At 49.8% G+C, this 21,371-nt stretch overlaps 1 protein-coding gene and 1 long non-coding RNA gene across 14 annotated transcripts in view; one reads left to right on the top strand and one right to left on the bottom strand.

The window, feature by feature from the left end:
- LOC105489262 (uncharacterized) overlaps positions 1–3,187 on the bottom strand; it is a 31,600-nt gene extending 28,413 nt beyond the window's left edge. For 8 of the 12 annotated variants that reach the window (XR_003019735.2, XR_011617247.1, XR_011617251.1 and 5 more), the window contains exon 1: positions 1,913–2,928. This is a non-coding gene — a long non-coding RNA (uncharacterized lncRNA). Of the gene's footprint in view, positions 1–1,912; positions 2,929–3,039 lie in introns of those variants that run through there. The other 4 variants (XR_011617244.1, XR_011617249.1, XR_011617242.1 and 1 more) reach the window with 4 other exon arrangements.
- Positions 3,188–3,457: 270 nt separating this feature from the next.
- LOC105489260 (ribosome binding factor A) lies at positions 3,458–20,262 on the top strand. 2 transcript variants are annotated; one of them, XM_011753975.2, is made up of 7 exons: positions 3,462–3,651; positions 5,637–5,679; positions 6,305–6,481; positions 7,452–7,564; positions 11,105–11,189; positions 13,181–13,254; positions 14,745–20,262. In XM_011753975.2, the coding sequence occupies exons 1-7, from the start codon at positions 3,494–3,496 to the stop codon at positions 15,124–15,126; spliced, it is 1,032 nt and encodes a 343-aa protein (XP_011752277.2). In that variant the 5' UTR covers positions 3,462–3,493; the 3' UTR covers positions 15,127–20,262. The 2 variants fall into 2 exon arrangements, with proteins under 2 accessions (XP_024650986.1, XP_011752277.2); XM_024795218.2 differs by lacking the exon at positions 11,105–11,189 and having other exon boundaries at positions 3,458–3,651; positions 14,745–15,042.
- Positions 20,263–21,371: the final 1,109 nt, after the last annotated feature.

Here is a 21,371-nt window from a genome sequence, read left to right as displayed (position 1 = left end):
AGTTTCACACCAGGCCTGGCAAACGTGGTGAAACCCTGACTCTACTAAAAATACAAAAATTAGCCAGGTGTGGTGGCATACGCCTGTAATCCCAGCTACTTGGCAGGCTGAGGCAGAAGAATTGCTTGAACCCGGGAGTTGGAGGTTGCAGTGAGCCAAGATCGTGCCACTGCACTCCAGCCTGGGCGATGGAGTGAGACTCCATGTCAAAATAAATGAATAAATAAAAACACTCTTAAGAACAAGGGACATGGGAAAAGTTTTTCAATGGAAAGGACCAGCTCATTAGCTCTCACTTTAGCATTTCCCCAATTAAAAGTGGTGACCATGCCCCAAACAATGGCCTTTTCAAAATGGAATAATGCAAACTTGGGATGGATTTATCTGGTTCACCCCTTCGTTTGGCCAACCCAGCCAAAATGCTCCTTTTTGCTGGTAGCAAAGAAATCCCACCCAAGACCTGTGGCCAAACAGTAGGAAGAGATATGTGGTGGACAGCAGGAGAAATGTTGCGACTACATTACCATATTACGAGACACTGCCTAGCATACCACCGACTGGGTGCAGCAACCAAGTATTTACTGGCTAGCTCCAAATGGGACATATTGGCTATCTGGCACTAATTTATGGCCGTGGTCACCTCCAGGGTGGTTGAGACGATGCTCCCTAGGTTATGCTTGGGCACAAGGATGAGTAATGCAGACCCTGCCAAAAACAGCAAACCTTTTTCATTTACAATCTCATTGGACACATTCAGTATTCCAACGGTATGATCATTTAACTTCAAGCTTTGTACCACAGATCGCTATTGAAGATGTTATATGGGATACAGAAGCCTTAACAAATTGCACCCAAAAGGCCCTAAACGATGGGGTCATGCTTATGAGGAAAGCTGTGCTGCAAAATCATATGGCTTTAGATATGTTAACAGCAGCACAAGGGGGCACATGCACCATCATAACAACGGAATGTTGTGTGTATATTCCAGATATCGAAGAACATAACCCGGCTTATGACTGATGTGAAAACCCAGATAATCAACCTGTCAGATCCAAAACCCTCACTGATTGGTTGAGCAGTTGGTTTGGATTCTGGGGAACTTGGTACTTATAAGAATAATTTCTGATCTGTCCTGTTTTTGCTTATAATGTTGTTACGGTATAGGTTTGCAAATAAGCCCACGTGTAGCTGAAAGGGCTAGGATAATGACTGCCCAGAGAACTGCTGTAGTTGAGGAGGTGGTAATATAGCCTGACCCAGCTTCCAGTTTTGCCCTCCTTTTGTTGCTATAGGTCTGGCCTAGGTCCCTATACATTTTTCTTTTTTTCCTCTTTCTTTTTTCCTTTTCTCTCTGTTTTTTATCTTCATGGGACGTGACCTCCTAGGAATGAGCATTCCTAGTGATGTAGGACCTGAACTTCTAGGAATAAACCATCCTAGCAACGACAAACCAGCAGGTGGGAAAAAAGAAGGAAGCAACAACCTGAGGCCAGAAACCCAATTCGTTTTTAAAATGCTTTTCTCCAAAAGATTTTAAAGAAAAAAAGGGGGGAAATGTGAAAGGAAATTAAATTTTGGGACCCCAAACTCATTTAGCCAAAGGGAAAAGTCAAGCTGGGAACTGGGTCACGCAAACCTACCTGCCTCCCCCTTTTGGTTCCTAAATAAGATGGCTACAAGATGAAAGGCTACACGCCTCCCCCATATTTTGCCCACAAGGAGATTCCTGATGAGCTGTTCAAATTTCACCATGGTGGCCGGGCGCTGTGGCTCACGCCTGTAATCCCAGCACTTTGGCAGGCCGGGGCGGGTGGATCACTTGAGATCAGGAGTTTGAGACCAGCTTGGCCAACATGGGGAAACCCCGTCTCTACTAAAAACACAAATATTAGCAGGGTGTGGTGGCACTCACCTGGAATCCCAGCTACTCAGGAGGCTGAGGCAGGAGAACTGTTTGAACCCGGAAGGTGGAGGTTGCAGTGAGCGGACATCACGGAGGGCGACAGAGGGAGACTCCATTTCAAAAAAATAAAAACAAAAATAAAACGTAACCATGGCAATGCAAATTGATAGCTTATTTTTACAGGTGCAGTCACCCTAGCCCATCTGATTGTTCCCCTACCCCACTTTGTCTGCGTTATCTTACGTAAAATGCAGATTCCCCACATTTCTCCTCTGCCCCCTTTTGTTTGTGAAAAATCTATGCTTCTCAATACTCCGCCCTTTCCCCTTTAAATCTGAAGCCCTCAAAATCTTATCTTTGGAGAAAGGCATAGACGTGTCTCCTGGGTGCATCCTTAACTTTGGCAAATAAATCTCCTAAAATGATTAGAGGCTTGTCTTGTCGTTTTCTTCCATTGACAATATATACACACATACATACAATAGATACACACATACACGTACATACATGTACACATACGCACACATACACATGCACACCTCCACACGCGCCCACACATACACGCAGACGTGTCTCACACCACAGCAGACGCCTCGGGACGTCACGGCCCACACATCCCCAACGCTGCGGTCGCGCTCACTTCTCCGTCCACACCCGCGGGGAGCAGCTTCCCCGCTAGGCCACGCTGACTCCGGGGAAGCGGGCGGGGCGAAACCACTTCTGGGGAGGACGCCCAATCTGGGGTTTTTCTCTGGGTGCCCGGGGAGGAGGCGGCGCAGGAGCAAAGACCTGGAGGGCCCAGGGGCGGAAACATGGACGCCTCGCAGCCTCCCGCCGACAGCGGCCCTGCCCAGGTCTCCAGGCTTCGATGCCTTCGCTGCTTTGTGCAGAGAACCCGACTACGTCAGTTCCCAGCATTTAAACAAAACGCGTTCCCTAGCTCCGCAGTGCCAGGAAACCGAGCGGTTCCCGCGCTTCCCCGCGGCGCACACCCTCCGCGCCGCCCGTGAGGCCTCCCCACGCCCCGCTCCCGCCGGCCCCGCCTCGCGCCCCGCCCCCTTCGCCGCCCGCCCCCTGTCTCCCGTCTAGCACTTGTCGCCCCGCCCCACGCCGTCCCCCGCCCGCACACTGCCCACCTGGGGTTGTCTTCACGCCCCCCGACACGCCGCCCGCCTCGCTCCGGTAGTCGCCCACCTCACGCAGTCCTTCTCGCTTCAGTCTTCGCCCCGCCCATTCACCGCCCGCCTCGCGTCCGTCTTCGCCCCGCCCACCTGCCGCCCGCCTCCGGCCTTCGCCCCGCCCACCTACCGCCAGCCTCCGGCCTTCGCCCCTCCGCCGCCGTAGCCCCGCCCGCCATGTACCCAGTCTTCACCCCGCCCCGGGCTGTGGCCCCGCCCACACGCCGTCTACTTCGCGTCTATCCTCGCCCTGCCCTGCGCCATCGCCCCGCCCACACGCCGCCTGCCCGGCGTATGTCGTCCTTGCGCTCCGCGCCGTCGCCCCGCCCACACGCCGCCTGCCTCGCGTCTGTCGTCACTCCGCGCCTGCGCCCGTTGTCTCCCTGGTTGCTCCGGGTCTTCGCGCAGCGCCATGTGGGCTGTGGCGGGCGGGCTGTGGGGCTCCCGCGCGGGTCTCCGGGGCCTGCTCCGTAGCCGGGATGCTGCACTCCTTCCGGGCTGCGCGCGGGGAGTGCACGGCTCTGCTGTCTTCTGCAAGAACTGGCTCAAGAAATTTGCCTCGAAAACCAAGTAATGCGGCGGGGTTTGGTGTCCTCGGGCGCGGTGTTCCCTGGGGGGCGGTGTCCCCGGGTTGCGGTGTCCGCCCACCCGCGTTCTTGCGCCCACGCGGCTTGGGTCGCCAGTTCCTGAGTCCTGGGGTCTGCAGCAGTTCAGCTCTCACTGTCAACATTCGCAGTTTTTCTGTTCGTGGACGTGTGTCGGGTTAAAAAAACAAAGTGACAATGTGTGTTTATTTTTATTCTTGTCACCGGACGTATTTTTCAGGAGATTAGTTTCAGGAAATGAGGAAAAATGAAAAAATATAAGAATTTCGTTGCTAATGTTGACTTTCTGTGTGGAGTTAATTTGAAGACTAAAGCTTGTCATGGTAATTAGTAAGTTTAAATGATGAAAGATAAGTACAATAAAATATAATGACTTTTCACGCTGCTTTTAGTTCTTCTAAGTATGGTAGATGGGTGTATGTTTTCTACTTTAATACACTACTTTTAAGACAGTTTTAGACCCTGCAGAAAAATTGCAAAAATAGTACCGAGATCATGTGTCCTGGCACCCAGCTCCCCCTGTATTAACGTCGGACTTTAGCTTCTCCAGCCGATATTGATAGGTTGTTGCTAACTGAAGCCTGTACTTTATTCACTTTTCCTTGGTTCTGCGTGCCGTCCCTTGCTGTCCCAGGTCCCCACCCAAGGTCCACGTTACATTGAATTGTCTTGTTTCCTTAGGCTGGAGTAGTGTCCCAGACTGTCCCTGTTTTTGATGGCTGTGCCAGTTTGGAGGGGTACTGGTCAGGTGCTTTGCAGGATGCCCCTCTGTTGGAATGTGCCTGTTTTTTTTAATGCTTAGATGTGGATTATGGATTTTGGGGAGGAAGACTAGAGGTAAAGGCCATTCTCATCGCACCGTATCCAGGGTCCACGTTGGCCGTGATCCCCTGCGTGAGGTGCTTGCCAGGTTTCTCTACCTTAAAGTTACTCTTTTTGCCCCCTTACTGTACTCTAGGAGAAAGTCGCTGTGTGCAGCCCATGCCTAAGGAGTGGGGAATTTTGTCCTAAGTGATTTGCATTCTGCAGAGAGGATGTGTCTCTTCACCCCATTTATTAATTAATTCATATCACCAAGAACTCGTGGGTTATAATCCTGTGTTACTTAGTTTTGTTCAAATGTTTCCAGCTCTGGCCCTTAGCAGCTCTCTAAGCTCCTATGTGCTGTTACCATACCCTTGTCATTATGGCATTTTGCTGGGTTTTTGTGTGTGTTAAACACTTAACTGCTTTCTGGCACTACAAGATGCTCCAGGCTCATCTTGTGTGTTTCCTACCGCAGCCCTAAAATCAGCCATTTCTCCAAGGAGCCCTCGTTCCTTTTATTGGAGAGAGAGATTAGAAACCATGGGTGCTGGGTGTGTTCATTGCTTCTGGGGTGTCTGTCTTTAGGCCATCTCATCTGATGAAAGGATATATGTGTTCCTGTTCACCCTCGTGTAAATATGCACCTATAAACATTTTTATGTATAACCATCTGTCTCCAACTCCAGAACCTACTGTGTGGATCATTCTAGCCTCCCCTCCTTGCTTATCTGTAAGTCCCACTCCAGTAGTAAGCGTGGCTGCCACCTTTCATTTGCTTAATTGTTCAGTCTCAGTCTATGCCTGTGACAGCATCCGAATCCTTTACCTGAACTTCCATGGGAAACGTCTTGATCAATTAGAGTACAGTGTTTCTGTGCAGTTTGGTGGGTGTCTTTCCCTCAAACCTTGGGACTAGAAGTAGAATTTAGGTGAGAATATGAGGTTGAATTAAAACCATCTTCAGCCTCTTCCCCACAACCCATGTTGTTGTCAATTAAATACTGAAATTTTTTAAGATGGACAGTAACATAACGTCTAAGTTTAGCCCCTTACAAACAGTTATGGTATCATAACCTCTTAAATTAGCTTATGTAACTTTTTGACTTTGCCATCACTAACATAATGCTTATTTTCTCCCCAAAGAAAAAAGTTTTGGTATGAAGGTCCTTCCTTGGGCTCTCACTTGGTGAGTATAAACCATGAGCCACTTTATAATCTTGATGGGAGTGAAGGTTTAAAAGTTGGCAAAATTCTCACCTGGAGGTCTTTCCGTTTCTGTATTGGAGGGGACAGTGTCTGTGTGGATGTGACTGGATGCCATTGGCAACATGGAGTTTTTACCTTTTCAAAAAAAAAAAAAGTACCGACATTAATGTTCTCCAGAAAGTCGTATCTTTTATCAAATTATAATATGGTAGTATCCATTTAGTTTTTAGTGTGTGTACTATAAAAGTTTATGCAATATATGGCTCCCCTTCTGAAAAATAAATACATCACTTATACTAAAAATTACTGAATTATTCCCTTTGGCAGGGTGAACTTTATGGTATGTGAATTATATCTCAACAAAAACTTTTTTTGAGAAAATATTTACTTGCAGTACTTTTAATCTTGGAGGGTTACCAGGTAAAAATCTAAAAGGATCCCGGTTTATCCAACTTTATCTTAATGAAAGCTGAGGCAGCTAAGAGTGATAGCCGCTCATCCAGCTGAGAGGCTGCCTGTCCAGCCCTCCCCAGCCCCTGTCGTGTGAGTTGGTGAGTTTGGAGTTGTAACGCTGACCTTGGGGTGTGCTCTTCTTCTTGATGGAGACTTACAAACCATCCAAGTTGGAATTCCTCATGAAGACCACCTCAAAGAAAACCAGGAAGGAAGACCATGTGCGCGTGAGGGCCCTCAACGGTCTCCTCTATAAGGCACTGACAGACCTGCTGTGCACCCCGGAAGTGAGTCAGGAGCTGTATGACCTTAACGTGGAGCTTTCCAAGGTAGGCTACGTGGCTAAAGAGAAGAAATGGGTTGAGACAGCAGGCCTGGCACTCACTTTACCTGGCCCAGTCTTGCCTGACAATTGAAAAAAGATGCTTTAGGCTGGGCGCGGTGGCGCACGCCTGTAATCCCAGCACTTTGGGAGGCCTAGACGGGTGGATCATGAGGTCAGGAGATTAAGACCATCCTGGCTAATACAGTAAAACCCCGTCTCTACTAAGAATACAAAAAATTAGCCCGGCGTGGTGGCGGCACCTGTAGTCCCAGTTACTCGGGAGGCTGAGGCTTGAACCCGGGAGGCGGAGGTTGCCATGAGCCGAGACCGCGCCACTGCACTCCAGCCTGGGCGACAGAGCGAGACTCCGTCTCAAAAAAAAAAAAAGCCACTTGAGCACTTACAAAGTCTTAGTTCTGGGTTGCAGAGGTGATACTCAGCCTGGTCATTGGAGCCCTGAAGACAGATGGTGGGTGTCTGCTGTGCAGAGGCAGATGGCTCACTGGAAGGCGGGAGTCCTGTGACCATCAGCACCTGGCATGTTGTCAGATAGTAGAAGGTCTCAGCCTGCCTTGGGAAGAGGATGCGTCTGCCTGTACCTCAGTACAGAGGTACAGGCGATGACTTCCTCTGGCCCACTCTGAGTTGTGAGGAGAAAAGGCAGCATCAAGCATTTTTGATTAGCGTCCCAGGGCAAGTGGCTGTGAGGCAAGCGTGGGGTCAGGATTCCGGTTTGGTTCTGCAAACCAGGTGGTTTGGTTTGCAGGACCTGGTGAAGCGGGGAGGGAGGTTTTGGGTTCTGGGGCCCTACTTCACATGGGGGCGTGTGCGGCAGCAGGTGGTGGCCTCCGGCAATGTGCCAGAGCCCTGGCTTGGGTGGGAGGGGCGTCCGCAGCTGTGGTTTTCATCTGGATGTTGTTTGTCTTGAAAACCCATGAAAACTAAAGAGTGACCTGTGCGGGGTGGGGTCTCAGGTTTCCCTGACTCCAGACTTCTCAGCCTGCCGAGTGTACTGGAAGACAACGCTCTCTGCCGAGCAGAATGCACACATGGAGGCTGTCCTGCAGAGAAGTGCCGCGTCCATGAGGTGACGACCTTTGCTTTCTGAATGTACTTGCTTTTTGCTCACACCCTCCGTGTCTCAGCTGTTTCTCTTGTAGGTGAACTTTAACTTTTCGTTGAGTATTTTTTCTTTTAAAGAAAATTTTGGAAGCATTTTCTTGAAGTTCATAGTATAATTTCTTTTCTCATATAAGCTGTAATGTAGGTTAGCATTTCTCAAAGTGTGCCAGGATCCCTAGGGATCTGGAGATCCTGTCAGGGAGTTCATTAGGGTGAGACGTTGTTTCACCTCTCCTGCTGTGTTGACATTTGCCCTGAGGATGCAGGAACCGTGAGGGAAGACTGCTGGTGCCATGCTGCCAGCCAGGGCAGTGGGGCGCCACGCCACAAGCCTAGAGTAAAAGACGATGTCACTTTTACTTAAGAATATCCCAGATGAGACTCGACACAGTGCCTCTCACCTGTAATCCCCGCAGCTCGGGATGCCGTGGCGGGAGGATCCCTTGAGGCCAGGAGTTCAGGACCAGTTTGGGCAAGATGGCGAGACCCCGTTCCTACAAAAAATTAAAAAGTTAACCAGGCACAGTGGCAGCACACACATGTAGTCCCACCTACTCGGGAGGCTGAGGTGGGAAGTATCCCCTGGATTCCTGTCACCCCAGGAATTTGTGGTGGCAGGAGGATCACTGGAGCCCAGGAGGTGGAGGTTGCAGTGAGCCATGAGAAGGTACCTGCTTTCCAGCCTGGACAGTGGAGCAAGACCCTGTTTCTCCAAGAAAAATTAAAATCCGAGACAGTTTGTAAAACATTATTAATTGTATTAAATCTTGACCCTTGAGCATGTCTTTTAAATATTTTTTGTAATGGGAAGTACATGTAAGTGACTTGCTGTCTGGAGAGTGCTGAACAGAAAAGCGTAGTGAGCACACCGTTCAGTTTGGGTGTCTGTCAGACATTCCTTCAGAAATGAGTGAGTGAACCCACCACTCCAGAGCCAACAACGGACCATATCTGTTGCCAGTGATACAGTTGAAGCTTTCAAGTGAAAATCAGAATTTTAGGGAACTTGTATTCACCACTGTGAGCCTGACAACGTCTAGGTACTTGAGACTCCTCTGATGAGATTGGCAGCCACCGACCTTAACAAACGTGCTGTCGTGTGGTAAACCGTGTCAACGCTTTTAAAATCTGCATAACTAGGTGAACTGTTGTTTTCCAAATGACCAGTGCACGAGGTTACAAAACCGCACGCGGAGAGGTAGATTCACAGTGTGAGCCCGATGGTGAGTTTTAATGTAGCAGAGCGCGACAGGTTCGTTGGTGTGGTTTCAGATTCTTCATTGCAGCTGTTTATATATTTATTTATTTCAGATGGAGTCTTGCTGTGTTGCCCAGGCTGGAGGGCAGTGGAGTGATAGTGGCTCACTGCAACCTCTGCCTCCTGGGTTCAAGCGATTCTCATGCCTCAGCCTCCTGAGTAGCTGGGATTACAGACGCCCACCACCATGCCCAGCTAATCTTTGTGTTTTTAGTAGAGATGAGGTTTCACTATGTTGGCCAGGCTGGAACAACTGACCTTTAATAAAGTACTTTTGTTGAATTTTTGTGACAAAGAAGATCCATACTTTTCTCAGAGCTGTTAAATTCTCTCTTTCCCAACACATATCTGGGAGGCCTGATTTTTTTGTTTGTTTTGCTTTTTTTGAGACAGGATCTCATTCTGTCTCCAGGCTGGAGTGCAGGGGCACAGTCTTGGCTCACTGCAGCCTCAACCTCCCAGGCTCAAGCGATCTTCCTGCCTCAGCCTCCCATACAGCGGGAGCACAGGTGCGCGCCACCATGCTTGGCTCATTATGTATTTTTTGTAGAGATGGGCTCTCCCTATGTTGCCTAGGCTGGTCTCCAACTCCTGGGCTTAAGCGATCCTCTGGCCTGAGCTTCCCAAAGTGCTGAGATTACAGGCATGAGCTACTGTGCTGGCTCTTCTTGTATTTCAGTGAGAGGAGGGACAGAGTGCAGAAGCAGCAATGAGATCCCAGCTGTCTTCCGTGAAGCTGGCCTTGGAGAATGTGCAAATATGTAAACAATGCCATGCTTCTCATTGATTTTGTGGGGGGAATATATACTTTCTGTTTTTGTTAAAAATGTCTATGTAAGCATTTAGTGGGTTTTTAAGCGACTTTAAAAGGACATAGCTTTTAGATTTCTCAGTTTTAGTTTCTAGTATGGTAAATATTGGTAGATAGAACCCACATAGCTAACGGCTCTTTGGGATCTTCAGTAATTTTTAAGACTGTAAAGGATCCTGGGACCAACAATTTTGGGAATTGCTGAGCTGGGTGATGATAAAGAAATTATTCAGTTTCCTCCTCAGTTTAAAAAGTGCAGAAATCCAGCTCACTGACCAGCAATCTCAGAACTGGAATTCCTCCTTTCTGCCTCCCTTCTCATTATGCCCCATGTTTAGGGTGGGGACAGACGTAGACAAGGTGGCCACGTGTGGGCTTCGTTCCAGGCACCCTGCCTGGCTTCCCTGCATCGTTACCATGCATGATGATGCCCAGGGCTCTGTGAAACTGCATATCAGAGAACGTTCATTTCATTTCTTTTTTTTTTTTTTTTTTTTTTTTGAGACGGAGTCTAGCTCTGTTGCCCAGGCTGGAGTGCAATGGCCGGATGTCAGCTCACTGCAAGCCCCGCCTCCCGGGTTCACGCCATTCTCCTGCCTCAGCCTCCCGAGTAGCTGGGACTACAGGCACCCGCCACCTCGCCCGGCTAATTTTTTTTGTATTTTAGTAGAGACGGGGTTTCACCGTGTTAGCCAGGATGGTCTCGATCTCCTGAACTCGTGATCCGCCCGTCTCGGCCTCCCAAAGTGCTGGGATTACAGGCTTGAGCCACCGCGCCCGGCCCATTTCATTTCTTACTGTTTAACAAAACCAAGAAAATGGAGATTATTGACAAGTGTTGAGACAGCATTGTTTTCCGATTTTTATGTATCAGAAAATTCAGTTGAGCTGAGTGTCGCTCTTCCCAACTCCTGTGGGTCACCCAAGATTTAGGGTCAAGGTTTTCCATAGCTGTGTACCAAAGGTCTGTGGTCACGGCTTTCACTGGTTATATGTGCCGTGCCTACATTGGCCTTAGGTCTGTATTATGTAATGTGCGTGATACAAATATCACTTCTGTGTCTAATATCTGGTAACCTGAGGGTCGTGTCGTGCCAGGGCGTGTCCACTGAGCGTGGGAGGACAGGCTGTTAGTGCACAGACGCTGGAGCCCACGGCCATGGTGATGAGTTCAGGTCGGGTGATTTATACAGATCTCACAAGTTGCATTGAGAAAAGTAAAGGAAATTGCAGTTAGGATGCATTTTGCATCCTTTTGTGATGTGGTAGTTGTGGCTGAAGATGACTCTTCTGGGCTGCCGTTTTCATTTCTGAGTAATACACTAAATCTCACTCCTGCCTCTTAGTGACATCTTGAATCTTGTGTTCAGCACCGTCACACCTCTCCACTGAGCGTCACGGCACAGCTGTGAGACTCTGTGCATTCTCTCTCCCAGGCACCTCCTGATGTCCCAGCAGACCGTGAGGAATGTGCCACCTATAGTGTTTGTTAAAGACAAGAAAAGTGCAGCTCTCGCTGAGGTAAGGTTTCAAAAAAACTTTTTAAACTTTTAAAATTTTTATTTTTTTTATTGGAGACAGGGTCTTGCTGTATTGTCCAGGCTAGTCTTCAACTCCTGGCCTGAAGTGATCCTTCTGCCTCGGCCTCCCAAAGTGGTGGGATTTATAGGTGTGAGCCACCGGGCCCAGGTAATAATTAACTTTTTATAACATAAATGCTTATATGAATAAAATTTTAAATTTTAATTTTAAATCCTGAAAAGATAATGCACAGTTAAAAAAGAGAAGAGGCGGGGTGCAGTGGCTCAAGCCTGTAATCTCAGCACTTTGGGAGGCCGAGGCAGGTGGATCACGAGGTCAGGAGTTTGAGACTAGCCTGGCCAATTCAGCAAAACCCCATCTCTACTAAAAATACAAAAAAATTAGCCGGTCATAGTGGCGCGTGCCTGTAGTCTCAGCTGCTCGGGAGGCCGAGGCAGAAGAGTCGATTGAACTGGGGAGGCGGAGGTTGCAGTGAGCCGAGATTGCACCACTGCACTCCAGCCTGGGTGACAGAGTGAGAGACTCCGTGTCAAAAAAAAAAAAAAAAAAAAGGGAAGAAACCATTGAGAAGGGAACAAATGAAAAGTCATGAAAGAAGGGTGCAAATGAAGAGGCTTTCCCTTGCTCCTGTGCCCCTGTTCCCAGCCCAGGTCCCCAGAGGTAATTGCTGTTTCCGGTTTTAATTTTTTAGTGCTTATCACTGTAGCTCTAACTAGGGTATAAATTTCACACGGCCAGAGTTTCCCTCCCACGCCTGTCTCTCCCTCCCACCTCTCAACATGGATCAGTCCACTCTCGTTTCACACCATCAGGGCTTATGAGACTTAGGTCTGTCCTATAACTGTAAGTGCTTTTATCATTTTCCTTGCTTTAGAGATGGTTTAGCTATAAAGATTAAAAACACGTAAATATATACTTCCCTGGGTGGTGGTTATCTGGTAGTTATTAAGGTATGTTATACCTTTAAAAACTCCGTCAAAAATCAGCGAGTAGCGTTTGCAGTATTATAGGTAACTGTTATTCAGTATAGGACAGACAGTATTTGGATTCCCAGAAGAAAAAGATGCAGTTTGACATTTTTGGTTTTTATTAATCAGTGTATAGGTAACACTAAAAACTTTGTACAAGTAATAAGCTTGACAGATATGTGATTTCCCTTGCTAGCAAAAGAAGCGAAGGAGTGACGTTATAGTCCCTGCTGTAAGGAATCAAGGACAGTGCTGCGAGGGCATCAGCAAGGCATTCCCTGGGGAGGACGTGCCAGTCTCTCTGAGCTCAGCACCGCAGGCTCCTGTCTCTGGGAGGGAGGTCCCATCAGGTGTTGCGGGTTCGCTTTCAGAATAGTCACTGGACAGGGGAGGGTGCATGCTGTGCTTGGAGCAGGATGAGGACACCCCCAGAGGCCGGGGACAGGCAGGCCAGGGTTCGGGTGGAATGCAGTGTCCAGCAGGGCTTGTGGGCCATTGCCATAGTGTGGATGGCATCCCATGAGCCTGGCTGAGGAGCCGTTTTCTCTTGTAGTTTAGGCTCCTGGCTTCGTGACTGTCCCCATCATCTTTTACCTTGTCTTGCTTGGAGGCTTTTCTCCCCCCAAGCACACAAATTCTGTGGCAAAACTGAAGCATTTTGCAAAACTACCTTGGAAACCAGATAATGGTTAGTTATTTAATTCAACTAATGCTTAACTGGTTTCTTCATAAATTTGACTAACATTTACAAGTCTAAAATGTAGTTTTTAAAAAGCCTCACTTTGTTATCGGAGAAAACGTGTTATGTAAAAGTAACAGTAAGGTATTTGAAAGCACAGGCTACTGAACAGATCCTCGTATTTGGGAAGAGTCAATAGAAGAAATTGTGCAAAGTCTGATCAAAAGCTCTGCAGTTAACAACACTGGTGTTACATGGAGCCCGGCTGTAAGTACGGCGGTGGGGATGTGGCTAACTGGTTTACCCTCTGCGTTCCTCTGTAGCTTGACAAGTTACTGGCAGTCGCAGACTTTGGACCCCGGGATGAAAGAGATGACTTTGTACAAAATGATTTCAGGTGATGCATGTGGACGTATGTTTTGATTCCCTGGGGTGGATTCCTGGGTGTGGAATTGCCGTTTCCCCAGCAGCTGCACAGCTCCACGTCCCTAGTAGCCTGATGGACCCCGTGGCACTTGCCCGCAGGGATGGCAGCCCATATTCATAGACCTGTGCTGTGGCCTGGCCACGTTTACACAGTGGGGGCCTCGGGCTACCAGAGGTGTCTGCTATAACTCCTTCAGTGAGGAGAGGGCCTCTTGTCCTCTTCATTCGTTCAACATGTTGTTATTGAGTGCCCCCTGTATGCCAAGCCCTGGTCTAGCATTTAGGATGCAGCTGTCTTTGGAACCTGCCTTTCACTAGGGGAAGCTGACGGGAAGCAGTAAACATCATAGATGGGTCAGTCGTGTGTGAGGAGGGAGGTAGAGGGAGGTGGGGCTTGGGAGAGCAGGTTGGGGGCACAGAAGTTTGGCCCGTGCATGTGCACACACATATACATCTTTTCCAAACTTGTAGTGCCTGACAGAGCCTGCGGGTGCTGGGATGTTTGTGGAGGGCCCCATTGCAAGCATGCAGCTGCTAGAGCAGGCCTTGCCTGTGGGCCTTAGACAGCAGCGTCAACATCGCCTGGGCACCTGCCAGAGTTTGGTTTAACCAGCCTGCCAGGCACATCCCTGAGCTGGAAGCAAAGCTCCATGCTGTAGCAGGCCTGGCCTGATTGGGTCAGCAAGGGGCAGTGTGGGGGTGGCAGGTCAGGGAGCTGAGCCCAGGGTTTGGAGACTTTCCAGAGTGGAGCCTTGGATGATACAGGGGCCGTGACATGGCCTTGATTAGGTGCTGTTCACCAAGAATAGACTCTTCATGAAGGCTAATAAGTGGCAGATCTGATAGACCTCACCTGTAATTCTACTAGTTTAACTGGCCCGAGGCCCTGGCCATGCTTAGAGAAAGCAGTTGCAAATGCATTTTTTTTATTTCTCGAGACAGAGTCTCAGTCTGTTGCCCAGGCTGGAGTACAGTGGCGTGATCTTGGCTCACTGCAACCTCTGCCTCTTGGGTTCAGGCGATTCTGCTGCCTCAGCCTCCCGAATAGCTGGGATTACAGGTGCCTGCTACCACGCCCAGCTAATTTTTGTATTTTTAGTGAAGACGGGGTTTCACCATGTTGGCCAGGCGGGTCTTGAACTCCTGACCTCGTGATCCGCCCACCTCAGCCTCCCAAAGTGCTGGGATTACAGATGTGAGCCACCGCGCCTGGCGCAAATGCATTTATTGCGTACAGGATGGTGCATCTAGACTGTGCTGGCCAAATGCTTCTGATGCTGGAGAACGTTGAAACCACAGCCCACCTTCCTTCACTCCTGTCTCCAGTTACCCTCAGACAGGCGTTGGGAGGGTTCTCAGGCGAGCAGACGTAGGAAGTGCGATGTGCTGTTGTGGCGATGACACTGTGGATTGGGGGCTCCGTTTGTGCTTGGTGTGAAGGCTCCTCTTCTCCCTTCCCAGGGACGCCGATGCCCCGCAATCCTGTGGCACCACAGAGCCGGCCACGAGCTCCGGCGTGTGTGGGATCAATCATGAGGCGCTCAACAAGCAGATTATGGAGTACAAAAGGAGGAAAGATAAAGGGCTCGGGGGCCTGGTGTGGCAGGGGCATGCGGCTGAGCTGACAACGCAGATGAAAAAGGGAAGGAAGAGGGCCAGGCCCCGCCTGGAGCAGGACAGCTCCCTCAAGAGTTACCTGTCGGGCGAGGAGGTGGAAGATGACCCAGACCTCGTTGGTGCCCCGGAGTACGAATGCTACGCCCTGGACGCAGAGGAGTTGGAGGCAGAGAAAGGAGGTGGCACAACGGACGATGGCCGCAGCTGCAATGCCAGCAGGGAGTAGATGGAGGGGCGTCAGCTCTGCCTGTCCCACGTTCGCAGGGAAAAGCATTGGCACGTGACGCAGCATGTGGCTTTGTTGAGGCAGTTGATGGAGTTAAAACCATCTGCTCTTCTGTTACGTCGACGTTTTCTAGCTTTTCCGTGTATCTAAACACAGTTTGCTACAGAAGTCACTGTTGTTTTTCCCATACACTGTGTGTAATGTAAAAAATAAATGGCCATCTTACCACAGATTCTCACAAAAAGAAAATGGTAAAATAGTGTCTCTGAGATGCTGGTGTGGCCACCTCCACCTGCAGAGCCCTGCCAGGTGCCAGTGAGTGCTTGGCCCGAGGGGTCAGGCCACAGTAGTGGCCGGGGTGAGAACTGAACCTGCAAACCTGGAGAGAGCAGAGGGTCCCCAGGGCCTCCCAACCCCCTGGAGCTGCTGAGTAGGCACTTGGACTTCGTCCGCGACTGGCCTCTTTAGCACGGCTTCGTGCAACGGGTTCCACCTTCTGGTTCAGGCCAAGGTTGGGCAGAAAGTGAGTTGGCGGGTTTACTGGGGCTTCCTGGTGACCCTGGCTCTGGCCGTGGTTCCATCGCACCTGAAGTAGTAACACTTCCCCTGGTGCCTGTGGCCACCTAGTGTATTTTCTAATCCATCCCAATGTGCAGCAGACTTGGTCTTTGCCTTCTGAAGAGTGTGACTCGTTTATACTGAATTCTTTGTGTCACCTCTGACACAGGGATTTATCAGAGGAGAAAACACAGATTCTATACCTCGTCAGCTACTATTTACTTCGGCTTCCCTCTTAATGCCCCAGCCCCCGTCAGCTGTCAGGTTCTAAATTCAGAATTCTCTCGATTCTGTCAGGTTCTGCACTATGAGTCAGTGCCATCCCATCCACCGGCTTTCTGCCGGTGCAGCAGGGCTGTGAGAATCAAGATGGCACAGGGAAGGCATCTGTCCCAGCATTTGCACATGACAGGTGCCCATGGTGCAGGAGCAGAATCTGGAAGCAGCAGGGGCTTTAGGTGCTGTGCCCTGCCAGCCTCGTCCCCAAAAGGAGAAACGTCCTAGGGATGGCAGATCTGCAGCACTGAGCAGCCTGCCGTGCTGACCGCCGGATCCAGGCCACGTGCCGCAGACAGTGGCTGTGGGTGAGTGACGAGGCCACTACCCAGAAAGCTGCATGTGCACTGTGCGGAGGAACGACTGTAGGAGATGCTGCTGCAGGAAGCTGACTCCCTTGTCTTTCTTTTCATTTGTGCTCTGGGACTAAGCTGTTATAAGTCATCAAATGGCAGAAGCAAGATTTTTTTCAGATCTAGGAAATTATTTGTTTATACTCCACATCAGAATGGAGAGGCCACTGCCTAAGGCCAGTTAAACTAAGAAGGATGGATTTAAGACAATTTGTAAGGATAGATAAAATCCCACATGATGGTATGAGTAGGAGAGAGAGAAAAAAAGGGAGCCAGAAATTAGGCTACAAAGTGTCCACCACACATAAAGGCTCATGTTTCCATTACACCGTGAGCCAGATGTTTAGCGCTAGAGTTTCTGGTAGCCAGTTAAGAGGTGTCCAGTTAAGGGGTGTACGTGTCTGTGGTTAATCATCATGTAGGTCAGGATAATGAGGTGAAACTGCAGTGACCAACGGCACATCTCCCTGACTTCCAACAAGCAGTTTGCTGCTTACTCTTGCTGGGCGACCGTCATGGGCTGGGGTCAGGCCAAGGCCTTTTGTATCTGGTGTTACTGGAACGTGGCTATGTGAATTCATTTATGTGCAGGAGACCTCCCCATCCTGATGGGGGAAATGCATGGTGGTGATTTACGAGCACAACATCCTAAAAAACGTTTTTGTATTTCCCTAGCGAGATAACTTCAGGTTACAAGGCTCTGGTACTTGACCATGATGACTCCATGAGAAAACAGCAGAATGCCAGCTCTACACGGCACTGCCGGGCGGGGAACAGGGTCAGTGCTTGTGCCAGCGCACGAGGGGCCATGTCAGCAGGATGCCAGCTCTGCAGGTACCTTCACGGCACTGCCGGGCGGGGAACAGGGCCAGTGCTTGTGCCAGCACCTGAGGGGGCCATGTCAGCAGAATGCCAGCTCTGCAGGTACCTCCACGGCACTGCCGGGCAGGGAACAGGGTCAGTGCTGTGCCAGCGCCTGAGGGGACCATGTGAGGCCTCACATTGCAGCACCACCCGTGGACGTCAGGCCCTGGAGCACCCAAACTGAAATGAAGACTCAAAATGAAGACTGAGCCAGGCACGCGCATGGGAGGCTGCAGTGGGAGGATTACTTGTGTTGAGACGCTTGGGGCCAGCCTGGAAACATAGCAAGACCCTGTCTCTTAAGAAAAAAAAGGAGATTGACTCAAATAATAATAATAATGTATTAAAAGTGTACAAATAACTCTTATTCGAAGATCTCAACAAAGACAAACCTATAATCTCATTCACATTTATATCACTTCTGAAAAGTATACACAGGTCTGCAGTCCCTTATCTGGAATCCTGGGGGTCTGGGCAGCATGCTGTATCAAAAACATTAATATTTATGCAGGTAAATACTGAATGGCTTAATTAAAGAAGGCCCTTGAGGAAAAGGAGACAATGCTAAGAAGAATGGTGGTAAAAGCTACTGCGTGCCAGTGTGTGCCGGGTGCCAGACACTGTTGGGCCTGTCTGTGCAGACTCACTCATCCTCACAGCCACCCTGTGAGGTGGGTACTGGCAACCCCATTCTATAGATGAAGTTGCCAGAGCTTGGAGGACTCAGGAACTTGGCCAAGGTGCTCAGGACTGGGACTGTCTGTCGTTATGATGAAGGTTCCACTGTTCTCCACGCACTCCTTGGGGTCTGAGGCTCTATGGCATGGAGGAGACTGGTCACCCACTTCTTCCTTGCTAACCGAAATCCAGCTGGGCAGCAAATGTTTACGGATCTGGTAGACACAAGGTCCTCCCTCAAAGCAAAGGCATCAAGGAACCTCCATTCTTTCTCTTTTTGAGAGAGGGTTTTTTGTTTTGAGACAGGTCTGTTGCCCAGGCTGGAGTGCAGTGGCATGATCATGGCTCACTGCAGCCTCAACCTCCCAGGCTCATGCCATCCTCCCACCTCAGGCTCCTGAGTTCTTGCCAACACCGGGTGTAGAAATGGGCACTTTGGCCTGCGAGAAGCGACTGCCGCTTTTTCTGCCTCTCAATACTTGCTTCAAGGTGTGCCAGCGAGGTGTGAGACGGCAGAGAAAGCCGGGCGTGGTGCCAGCGAGGTGTGAGATGGCAGAGAAAGCTGGGCGTGGTGCCAGCGAGGTGTGAGATGGCAGAGAAAGCCGGGTGTGGTGCCAGCGAGGTGTGAGGCAGCAGAGAAAGCCAGGCCTGGTTCTAGTGAGGTGTGAGATGGCTTTTGCCGGGCCTGGTGCCAGTGAGGTGTGAGACGGCAGAGAAAGCTGGGCCTGGTGCCAGCGAGGTGTGAGACAATCTCCTGCCCCTTTTCTTCTCTTGAGTGGGATGATGAGGGTCTTCGTTGTTAACGGTAAGTTCACTTAGTCCTTTTGTTAGTTGCAGGCAAAGCATCCTGACAGATAATATCACTGAGAATTCCCCAATTCAAATCCAGATGTGGCAAGATGGGTATCAGGTTAACTCTACTAGACATTAACACCTCAATGGTAGTGAGTTTATCAGAGAACAGCCTGTCACCTTGGAAGACAGAGACTGAGGCAGGTGCATGGGGGCCACAGCAGAGTAAAGACAGAGTCTGCCATGCAGTGCTGCTTCACAGGTCAGGCACTGCTCTGAGTGCTTTGTGTTAACCCACCCCCCGCCCCCCAACTTGGGAAAGGTGTTAAACAAGGAGAGAACACCCTCAATGGTGTGTCCTTTGCATGCATCTGATGTGCCCAGGCTGTGTTTTATTGTTTTTAGCAACTTATTGTTACAAAACAGGTTGTTGCCATCAATTTGTCTCAGGTCCCTTCTAGCACGTCTGACAGGGACTAGTGTCTAGAGCTGTGAGGACAGAGACCAGAAGGGACAAAAAGGAGTGGGCAGAGGGAGTGGAAGGTAGAGTTAGGCCCAGAGAGCGCCAGGCTGCTGCCCAGACCTCCACGCCTGTGCCAGATGTGGTATTGTCGTCCCTAGCAGTCTCACAGAGTTGTTCTTAGTTTTCAAATAAGGAAACTGAGGCCCAGGGAGAGGTGAAGCGCCTGCAGGGAATCCAACCAGGCGTCGGCTCAGTGCCTCCTAGAAAGTGGAGTGTGGGCAAGTTTCAGAGAAAACTGGCTTAGGCCTCCAGATTAGGGACACGGAAGCTCACCCCCTCCTGAATGGGCCCACTCGTGGGGATTTCCGCAGCTCCCTGGCTGACGTGCACGCACACTGAACACCCAGAAGTTTGGGAGGCACCGATCCAGTGAAGTCCTCAGATCAACCTTGTGAGCTTTTACAAGTACCTGATCCAGTGAAGTCCTCAGGTCAACCTTGTGAGCTTTTACAAGTACCTGATCCAGTGAAGTCCTCAGATCAACCTTGTGAGCTTTTACAAGTACCTGTCAAGGTGAAACTGCTGATGAAACATGAAACGACTTCACAGGCTTTCAATCTGAGAAGCTCTCCTGAGTCACTGTCTCTTACCTTGTTAGTGTAGGTCAATGGATCTCAAACCTCAGGGCACATACCCTGGGGGCTCCTGAAACCCAACTGTCGGCCACTTCAAGCTTCTGGTTCACTGTTCCTTGGTAATGCAGATGGCCCAGTAAGCAACTCTACAAACATTAGAACATTTTGAGGTAGACAGGGGAACGTAATCACCCCTTGTAGGCCCCCAAAAGACTGGACTCAACATCCAGCACAATGCCTGTCAGCCTTGGCTACGCATCTGAAACACCTGCTGTTGGAAGACACCTGGGCCTGGAGACGGGCCAGAGCCCCCTTGGTGGTCTGAGGATGAGGCCAACATTAGAACCTCTGCTCTACAGGTGACTTCCCTGGGTTGATTTTTTCCAGTGTTATGTTTAGTACAGAATCTCTAGCTCTAAGGGCCTGAGACCCTCTCATAGGAATAGAAGTCCAGTTTTCTTCCCCACGCCATTTGTCCAGAAGGAAAACCTGGTTTTACATCAGAAACTTCAGGTACTTTGAAAATTTGCCAGCTGCCTCGAAGGAGAGAGGGCTTGAGTGTATTTTGGGGGAAGAATGAGGGGACAGAGGGGTAGGGAGACGGCCGGAGCTAGAGGAAGGACAGGCCGGTGCCGCCCAGGCCAGGGTAAGGGGAGCAGAGACCTTTTGGTTCCTGGCTTGTGACATGGGAAGGGAGGGAACTGGGGAGGATGGGTCATGATCAGTGTTTCCTGATTATAATTTTTTAAAATTTATTTTTATTTTTTATTTTATTTGAGACAGAGTCTCGCTCTGTCACCCAGGCTGGAGTGAGTGGCGCAATCTCGGCTCACTGCAAGCTCCGCCTCCCAGGTTCACACCATTCTCCTGCCTCAGCCTCCCAAGTAGCTGGGACTACAGGCGCCGCCACCACGCCTGGCTAATTTTTTGTATTTTTTAGTAGAGACGGGGTTTCACTGTGTTAGCCAGGGTGGTTTCGATCTCCTGACTTCGTGATCGACTAGCCTCGGCCTCCCAGAGTGCTGGGATTACAGGCGTGAGCCACCGTGCCCAGTCAATTTATTTTTACTTTTAATTATCATGGGCACATAGTAGGTGTATATATTTAGGGGTACATGAGATGTTTTGATACAGACATGTGAAAAAGCACATCATGGAGACTGGGGCACCCGTCCCCTCAAGCATTTATCCTTTGTGTCACAAACAATCCAGTTATATTTCTTTTAGTTATTTTTAAATATACAATTAAATTATTATTGACTGTAGTCACCCTTCTGTGCTGCTCCTCTACTGTGGACTCAAAGATCATAAATACATGTGGATGCTGGCAAGATACGGAAATAAATTCACTCTGTATTTCTTTTTTTGAGACGGAGTCTCGCTCTGTCCCCCAGGCTGGAGTGCAGTGGCCTGATCTCAGCTCACTGCAAGCTCCGCCTCCCGGGTTCGCGCCATTCTCCTGCCTCAGCCTCCCGAGTAGCTGGGACTACAGGCGCTGCCACCTCGCCCGGCTAGTTTTTTGTATTTTTAGTAGAGACGGGGTTTCACCATGTTAGCCAGGATGGTCTCCATCTCCTGACCTTGTGATCCGCCCGCCTCGGCCTCCCAAAGTGCTGGGATTACAGG

This window comes from Macaca nemestrina, chromosome 19 (genome assembly GCF_043159975.1).
Source record: "Macaca nemestrina isolate mMacNem1 chromosome 19, mMacNem.hap1, whole genome shotgun sequence".
Lineage (NCBI taxonomy): Eukaryota > Metazoa > Chordata > Mammalia > Primates > Cercopithecidae > Macaca > Macaca nemestrina.
This window is presented reverse-complemented; position numbering and strand designations above follow the sequence as displayed.